The 9,307-nt window shown below is 35.1% G+C and overlaps 1 protein-coding gene across 1 annotated transcript; it reads left to right on the top strand.

Moving 5' to 3' along the window:
• Window positions 1-2,820: 2,820 nt before the first annotated feature.
• On the top strand, window positions 2,821-5,470 carry LOC132097817 (tumor necrosis factor receptor superfamily member 14-like). The gene is made up of 6 exons (XM_059503764.1): window positions 2,821-2,907; window positions 3,144-3,450; window positions 3,611-3,736; window positions 3,845-3,994; window positions 4,550-4,637; window positions 4,724-5,470. The coding sequence occupies exons 2-6, from the start codon at window positions 3,318-3,320 to the stop codon at window positions 4,920-4,922; spliced, it is 696 nt and encodes a 231-aa protein (XP_059359747.1). The 5' UTR covers window positions 2,821-2,907; window positions 3,144-3,317; the 3' UTR covers window positions 4,923-5,470.
• Window positions 5,471-9,307: the final 3,837 nt, after the last annotated feature.

The raw sequence follows: 9,307 nt of genomic DNA, 5'->3' as shown, positions 1-9,307 counted from the left end.
AATGTCAGCATACTTACCAACTATGCACACAGTCATTGGCTGATTCAGAGAAATATTGTCGAGTGCAATATTATGTTGCCATATTCAAATAAAGGTTTTATAATAAAAATGCTAATTTGAACATCAAATAAAGATTTTGTGTTACTAATGAAACAAGTAGGCTCTATATTCAGCTAATTGTCAGCCTCTTATATTTATGCTTCTTGTAAACAATTAGTCAATATGCATTAGGGTTGCCCTCGACTAAAGATTTTTTTGGTCGATTAGAAGTCGTTAATTTTAAGCATTATTCGACTATTAGTCGCACTTTATTAATAATCCATATAAACCATAATAATGAGCCTTTAATTACCTAAAGGCTGATAAGCGAACAAGCGCATGCAAAAAAAACCTTGCCAGATTGCTCTGTGTGTGTGATTGGTCTCGGGTGCATGGTGTGATTGTTATCAGGTGAATGTGATTGGTGCAATGGAGCATGGGGAATGTAGTCCGGGGTGTACTGTGTAGTGTGAGTCTGTGTTGTGGATAATGACCTCTGATGGTGAATAAATGGAAGTTCAATCACCAGATCATGACAAGGACATAATCAAACATTTGGAACTGGGATAACCTCCAAACTAAACCAATTAGAATTTTTTTTCTAAAATGTTTATATTCCGAGGTAGATTGCTAGCAACAGCCACTTTAGGATATTTCAGATTTGGTCTTAGTGAATTAGGAGTCCTCTTAAAAAATATATATAAAGAATATATATATTGTCACGATCTCTAGCTGGAGTGCCCGTGAGCTTCATTAGAGGGCACTCCATTCCAGAATCTTGCCACTTCTCCCTGGACTCTATTTCCCATAAACCTTTTCCAGGACTCATCACCTCATCAGTCTCACACTATAAAGGTTGCACACATCCACACACAGTTTGCTGATTATTGTTTATAGCCTGTACCCTGTATTTCTTTGCTTTGCCTTGCCTCCTTGTTTTTGAGCTTGGATGCGATGTTTATCTGGTTTATTGATTGTTTTGCTGCCTGCCCTGACCTCTGCCTTGGACTTGGACTGACCTTGGATGGGATGTTTATCTGGTTTATTGATTGTTTCGCTGCCTGCCCTGACCTCTGCCTTGGACTGTTTCGGATTTTGGATATCCTTCGACATACTTGACGCTGTTCTTTGATTACTGCCTGTTTCACCATTCTCTACAATAAAGCCTGCATTTGGATCCGACCTTGCCTACACAACCCTGAGTGTAACAGAATAATCAGCCATTCCACTTCCACATGGAGCTGGCCCTCCGTCACTCCCCCTTTTCTGCCTCCGCTCCACCGCCCTCCAAGATCGTAGAGAGCATCTAGAAGCCACTTTTTCTTGGGGGGGGGGGGGGGGGGGCTATGTCACGATCTCTAGCTGGAGTGCCCGTGAGCTTCATTAGAGGACACTCCATTCCAGACTCTTGCCACTTCTCCCTGGACTCTATTTTCCATAATCCTTTTCCAGGACTCATCAATTGCAATCACCTGTCTCTCATCACCTCATCAATCTCACACTATAAAGGTTGCACACTTCCACACAGAGTTTGCTGATTATTGTTTAAGCCTGTACCCTGTTTCCCTGTATCTGTGTTTCTTTGCTTTGCCTTGCCTCCCTGTTTTTGACCTGGGACTGTTTGCCTGGTTTATTGATTGTTTTGCTGCCTGCCCTGACCTCTGCCTTGGACTGTTTCTGATTTAGGATATCCTTCGACATACTTGACGCTGTTCTTTGATTACTGCCTGTTGCACCATTCTCTACAATAAAGCCTGCATTTGTATCCGACCTTGCCTACACAACCCTGAGTGTAACAAATATATATATATATATAGGCTATTTTAAATTTTATAATGCAATGATATTATTGGTTTATATTTGTATAAAAAAATGCTTGTTTTGTGTAGTTTTTAAATAAACAGTGTTTGAAATTGTGACTATAGCAGTCATTGTGGGCAGCAGTCATAGTTGGACATAGTGGAAAAAGTAAATTTTCTGTCAATTCAAGTCTATCTTCCAGTGCTTGATCTCAGCTTATTTCTCTTCTAAGTCAGATTACATTATCATAGGATAATAGGCAATAAAGCTTAATAAATAAGCAAATATTTTAGCTGGATGCAATGGTTCAAAGTAAAAAAAACAAAAACAACATTTTAGTTCATTTGTTTTACTGTTTTAGTTATAGTAGCAATTTGCTTGCTCAGTAAAAGAACACATCTCTTTGTGCTGAAGGCGAAAAACAAAGTTCAGTATTTGTGCCTGCTGACTGATAATTTTGTGAACACACAGTGGGACATTTTGTCATGGGTTTGTTATGTGGAATAATGGGAACATAAAAATGACTCTGACCCAATGGACAATGATTACCTTGTACTATACAGAAAAAAAGACGCCACATACAAATCAGCCATTGTTTGAGTTTTTTTCATTTCCCTAGCTGAAACAATCACATCTTTCTCCTTCTGTGCCAGTCATGCCCAACAGTTTGAATGCTTTATGAAACAATACTATATAAATGAAACACATTATGGAAAATAAAATACATTTCAGCATAAACAGGGTTTTTATTTTTATTTATTTACTTTTTGTAAAGTCAAGTAGACTATATGCAGTCATGTTTTCAGGCTAGTAATCTCAGGTTTGTCAAATTTTCATGAAATTTAACAAACTGACTAAGCAGTGTTTGGAGAGCTAAAGTATGTTTAAAGATTGAAAGTAGATCAAGCTCATTTTATTACAGCCACTGAAAACTGTAATAATATCTTAACAATGGGACACTTTGTGTCAAAGAATTGTACACAATCAGTCACATGCTTTATTCATTACTGCTGCCTCCCCTATCAATAGATTGGTCTGCAGCTGTGAGAAACATCTTATTCCTTTAAAGTAAGTGCTTTTCTTATGCTTTTGTGTTGGTAAATGGGTTTAATGAATGTATTCACTGCTTGTCAAGTTGATTGGGTAATGCCAAATATAATTTTTTAGGATCTTGAGAAGAAATTGTGTTCTTATCGAAGCAGCTGCTTTTAAAAATAGCATTGTTTTATGATTTTTAAAGAATTACTGTTAAAATGATCTTTTATTTTGGTTGAAATAACAGCCTATTTTCTCCTTTATTTTAGCCTGTATTGGGTCCTTTACTGCCCCCCCCACTCCACAGAAAATGATATCCATCAGAAAATGATCAGAACCTGCGACATTCAACACAGAGAAGTGCTTCTGAAGTCTGATAGAAAGACTAAATCCACTATCAGCTCTTTGCACAGACACACTGAGTTGACCCATTTTGCATCTTTATGAAAATGAAGCTTTTGTTGATTATTTTGTACATTGTTTCTATTGCCTTGCTACACATAGAACTAGCTTATTGTATCTGCTCCAGTGCTGAATATGAGATAAACGGACATTGCTGCCATATGTGTGCACCTGGTGAGTGAATGGTTCATAGTAATAAAAGAGATCTTTAGTTTTTAGTACAATTGTTTACAAGAAGAATTTCAAGATGTCTTGACTCGGGGCTTAGAAAAACTTTTATAGAAAAGTTTGCATTGTAAAAAGGAACCTTCTAATATCCTATATACTTTTAAAGGTAATCGTGTTTTATGGCATTGCACAGTGGATACCAGCACGACTTGTGTACCCTGTAGTGCATCCACGTACACAGATGAACCTAATGGGCTTGAAATGTGCTTTTCTTGCTCAACCTGTGATGCAGGTGATGGTTTTACATTTATTAAGCAGAGAGTTCAGGATATCCAAATGAGTACATTCATTTAACATGCTTCATTATTCATTAATAAATGTTATGTTTCAATATATTTAGGTTTAAGGCTACAGAAGGCCTGTACACGGTTATCAAATACTGTTTGTGAGCCACTTAAAGGATTCTTCTGTATGGTCAGAGAAAAAGGCAGCTGTAAATTAGCTGTTAAACATTCTCAATGTAATCCTGGAGATTACATCCAACAAAAAGGTACGGATGTTCTCATTATTTGTGTAGATGTTACTGAAGCAAGTGCACAAATAATTGGCAAATACTACTCACAAGTTACTTGCATATTAGAATAAGCAGAAAAGAACACAAAATAATCACTAAACTAGACCTTATTTAATATATTTTATTAGCTATATAAAAAATTTTTATGATGAAAATGCCACAGCTATCTTCATCAACTTTCTGGAGATATAGTAATTCTAGCTACAGTATAGTTTATATCTATCTAAATCACATCAGAAGTATCTGCACTCTTTAGCAACCACAAGGGCATCTTGTGGATCATAGTTTTTGGTACCAAGCAAACAAAGTCTTACACAGTAACTTATTTTTTGTCAAATATTACCAATTTTAGAAAAACTGATCCAACGTATGTACGTCTACGGTTCACAATCTTCTTAATATTCAATAATCAATGTTAAAAACTAAACATTGAATACTTATTAAAGCCCTGTAGTGTTTTGAATTGAATTTAGACTTTGTGAAATTTTTTGAAATTTTTTCAAATAACCGGGTGTCCTAATATCTTAACAGGAACAGCAAGCACTGATACTGTGTGTGGTGAATGCACAAATGGCACCTACTCTGATGGCACTTTCACAGCTTGTCAGCCACATACAATGTGAGTAGTTTTACATTAAGTTTTACACTAAATTCCTGTTCTAAAAGGTCTGGACTTTCTAACATCACACTGTTGCATATCTACAGATGTCAGAGTATGGGTCGTAAACAAATAGAAACAGGAACAACATCATCTGATGCTAAATGTGAATATACTCCGAATGGTCTTGTTATTGGAATCGTATCTGGTGTTGTGGTCATTGTTGTTATTGTTGTTATTGGAGTCTCAGTAACCCAGTTTGTCACATTCAAACATAAGTCAAAGGCTCGTCCAGTGATAAGGTAAGGCTTTGACAGTTTTCCCCCATTATAATGTACTTTGCATTAATCTGATTAATTTAATAATCATTTTTATACCTCTTTAATGTTTCAGGTCCGTCCAAGTACAAAATGTTGGTGGAGGGCTCTTAAAGTACTTACATAATCCATGGACATAATGTTACTTATTACATTTTAACCAGTCAAAGTGAAACAAAAAGAAAAACTTTACTTGTTACTGATAGTAGACAAGCTGGTCACTGAGAGTGATAAAACTATGCACATGTGTTTTCTTGCCTATAATAAAATGTATTAACATTACTGTGGTACAGATTAAACACTGTAAAAGATTACAAGAAGAAGACAATGTAATATCATAAAAATAATTATTCTTAACCAGTTACATCTGTAATGAAATGGATATCAACACACTCGCTATTAATATTAGAAATTAGTAATTTTGACACTACTTGCATGATATGTTGAAATTAGAACACAATATAACAGTACTTGTGAACAATTTTGTGACATGACATTTATTGGTAAATATATAAAAAAATCTGTAACTTTTTCCAATTTGAGTCTGAATCTCTGTATATGTTCTAAATGTATTTGTTACTCCATTTTATATTTACTTATACTTCTGCCGCCATTTTTTTGTAAATACAAAACAAAAACATTATTATACATATCTATTATACTGTCACACTATTTGCCTTACTGTACAGTGCAAATTCAAAGTTTAGAATCATTTCTCATTCAGACATGTTTTGTACAAACTGTTACAAAATGTTTCATGGTTTGTACAGCAACCGATAGAGATCAACACATTGCAAAACACCAGCAAATTCAGGAAACAACTTTGTCAGTTTTGTACAATGCAACCAAATACAGAAATGTGTTAAGTTTTGTACAATGCAACCAAATACAGAAATGTGTTGCAAAAAGCAAAGACCACAACAGAAATGTTTCAAGAGGAATCCTCATAAGTGACAAAAGCTGTAACGGCTGTAACTAATAACCTGCAAGGTGAGTTTTTGTTTATTTTAACATCCTGATCTATATTTGGATGTGTGTATTGCAGTACGTTTCTGTATTGTATCTGCTTGTGTTGTAAGTTTTTGCAGCTCATTTCTGTATTTGCTTTCATTTGTGAGGTTTTTCACAGTGCTAATGCATTCTTCTATATAAGCTGAATGAAGGCTGCAAAACTAAACTAGACTCAAAAACATTGAGACTTCCTTCGAAGGAGCTTGATGACATGGCAGCCTAGATGTTATGCATCCTTTCCATTTGAAAAGCATCCATAACAATGTGAAACTATTTTTATATGTTTTGTATCATTAACAGTAATAATTAAAAATATAAATATTTTGACAGCTTATAAAAGCTAATCTGTTATTATGCATGCATTGACATTACGCATAATGCTTATCCAACAACAACAGTTTAGCATTAACAGTGAGTTGTCCAGAACATCAGAAGTGTATGTTGGGTGATTTTTTGTCTATTACTAGTCCTACAGTGTTCTGGAATGTTCCCATCGATCCTTGAAAAAGTAGATAGTTTTAGTACAATTTATACAATAACATATCTGCACATGAATTCATAATGATGGAAGATCTAAAATTCACCTAACCAAAATATTTACCAAAATACTGATGTTACGTGAAAATTAAATAGTGCATAAAAACTAGCACTGAAGAACCATAAAAATATTTTGAGAGTGAAACAGTAAGTGAAAGAAATTTTTGTTAAATTGTGTAATCTGGCAGGCCCAAGGGGAATTCCAGAAAGCAAGGTCACTAACTTTACCATCACATCTCCACCTTTTTCTTATCGTAAGAGTGGGAAGAGTCACTTTTTATGGGTCTGGCTTCCCGTCTTATCCGTGTCCAGCAATTTTATAGCTGTACAGAAAAGCTTGTGTTGCTGCTTGATATTGCAAATGGGTGTGTCTGACCATATTATTTTCATGTATTTTCTTAATAATGAGCACAATAGTTTGTAGTGCAAACAGTTTACCGTTTACTGCACGTTATTATAGTTCTCATTATTTCCCTATTACGTTATTTTGTTTAGTTGTCTTTTTTCAGAATTATGGGAGCAGCATGATCTCTATTTTAAAAAAAAGCAAGGAAAAAGTAAAGACAGAAAGATAGAAAATCATTTAAGTCTTTTTTTAAGCCCCTTATCTTTTCCGACCCTATAGCAACACCCCTAGCATCTACATTTGGAAATCCAGTTATACTTGTGTGCAGGAGCACCTGTACACGCTGTACTAGTCTTATTTTTGGTGACCTGTTTACATTTTAGTTTTAGTCTAGTCTTTGTGTGAAGCTGTCATTTTAGTTTTTATTAGTTTTAGTAATGTTCATACTCTTTTTAGTCTAGTAAAATTTCTCTTTTTAGTCAAATTTCAGTCAACTAAAAGTCTGAGCATTTTAGTTTTATTTTAGTCAGAATTATCCATGACTATTTTCGTCTAGTTTTAGTCGACGAAAACTGATGAGATTAAGTCTAGTTTTAGTCAATGGAAGTTGTATTTTATTCTCTTTTTAGTAATTCAATTCTATTTAACCCAGTCAATACAGTATAAGTACCAAGTAGTATAGACGAAACCAAAATTTCTTTTAGCCAAACCCATTTCAAACAAGGTTATCTTATTATATTATTGTTACCTTATAGACTCAAGAATACATCCATTCCAGACATGGAAGACCCTCTGATTTGAATTTACAACATTTATTTTACCAACCAAACATATTAGAACTACACACATCGGTCCCTTTTTCTGTGTCAGACTTAACTTTTTTTGTTGTCATCTTGAATCTAAATAATGCCGCGAATGGGGCTTGAGGAAGTGACGTCACCTGCGTCTGCACAGTGCGACCTGATGATGCCCCTGAAGTGAGACACAGGAACAGAAATACTGCAAAATAATAATAATAACATGACTAAATGAGACAAAATAACATAACATTTTGTTTCATCTCGTTTTGGTCAATGAAAATGAAGAGACATTTTAGCATAGTTTTTATTTTGTAAACCACATTTAGTTTTTATTCAACAATATTTAGTCATAATTTTCGTTGACGAAAGCAACACTAGGCTGTACACACAGTACGTATATACCATAAGTGCTGACTGACCTGAGAAACAATTTCTCTGTAAATTCTCTGTATTTCTGCAGCTATTATTAATGTATTTCCAGCAATGCCAATCATTCTTTATTAATCATTCTTTTGAGTCAGTCTCTATTTAAAGGAGTCATGTGTTGTTGCTAAAACATCATTATTTTGTGTAATGAAATACAGTTTAAGGTAAAAAATATTTTACACACTGTACATAACTGATTCTCCTCTGTGCCCCGCCTTTCTGAAATGCATAATTTTTTACAAAGCTCATCATTCTGAAAAGCATGTGCTCTGATTGGCCAGCTATCCAGTGTGTTGTGATTGGCTGAATGCCAAAAGCATGTGATGGAAATGTTACGCCCCTTGCCATACTTTGATCTGTGTCCCAATCAAAACACCACCACTACAAGACAAAAACAATAAAACCCATTACAAACAAGCCATTTGTTGCATCCAGTGGGGAACATAATTACTGATTATAAAATCTTATACTCTGTTTTTATGTGTTGCGTTTCATATGTCTTCGCTTGTGTGTGTCATGTCAGACTAGTCAGACTAATCACCTTATAGGCTACTTCATTTACTCTATTTTCTAACTCAATAGCTCTCAAATGTAATCTGTTGTGGAATCACTGCTGTCTCTTTATGAATTAATGGAATATTCATTCCAGACAATGCGGAGTAATAAATAGCAGTGGATGTACGGGCCTGGAATTTTACTATAGTGCTATAGGCTACATGCTGTGTATAGTGAGAGAGCCGGGCAAACGTAACCTGATGTAACTGTTAATTTTTTCCTTTTAGCTTCTCCCAATTGCTTTTATCTTCATGTCTTTTGCCTGCCATCCCTATCGGTACTCAAAACTAGCCCAAACTAGCCCAATCGCTTTCGGGGATAAAATACACATTTTGGCGGGCTTCCCCTTGTACAATTTGCATTTTCATGGGCTAAATATCACGTTATTGAGGTATTTTTTCATCCTGGGTTGTCATGAAAACAACCCCTGTCAACAGTGTTAAAGTAGCCCATTTCTGTGGAAAAAAATAGATTGCATTAGCAACCCTTTTTTTCGGCCGTCCGTCAACAACATTTAATGACCATTTTTCTCTTATGATGAACCAGCCATCGATGGACAGATGTTCTGGACTTCTCCAGATGGCCAGTCCACCCCTGTGTGACATCATATACCTCAGTAAATAAATACAATTTAAATTCACGTGCCACACACTTCAATGCACTTTGAATGGAACATATAAATTTGCTTTGAACTGGTAT

Source organism: Carassius carassius, chromosome 21 (assembly GCF_963082965.1).
Source record: "Carassius carassius chromosome 21, fCarCar2.1, whole genome shotgun sequence".
NCBI lineage: Eukaryota > Metazoa > Chordata > Actinopteri > Cypriniformes > Cyprinidae > Carassius > Carassius carassius.
The sequence above is the reverse complement of the archived record's forward strand: the minus strand, read 5'-3'. Positions and strand labels throughout refer to the sequence as shown.

Coding starts and splice junctions, on each gene's coding strand:
- LOC132097817 (XM_059503764.1), top strand. CDS start 3,318: ATGAAAATGAAGCTTTTGTTGATTATTTTGTACATTGTTTCTATTGCC. Junction 3,737..3,844: donor TTGCTCAACCTGTGATGCAG/GTGATGGTTTTA, acceptor CAATATATTTAG/GTTTAAGGCTACAGAAGGCC. Junction 4,638..4,723: donor GCTTGTCAGCCACATACAAT/GTGAGTAGTTTT, acceptor GCATATCTACAG/ATGTCAGAGTATGGGTCGTA.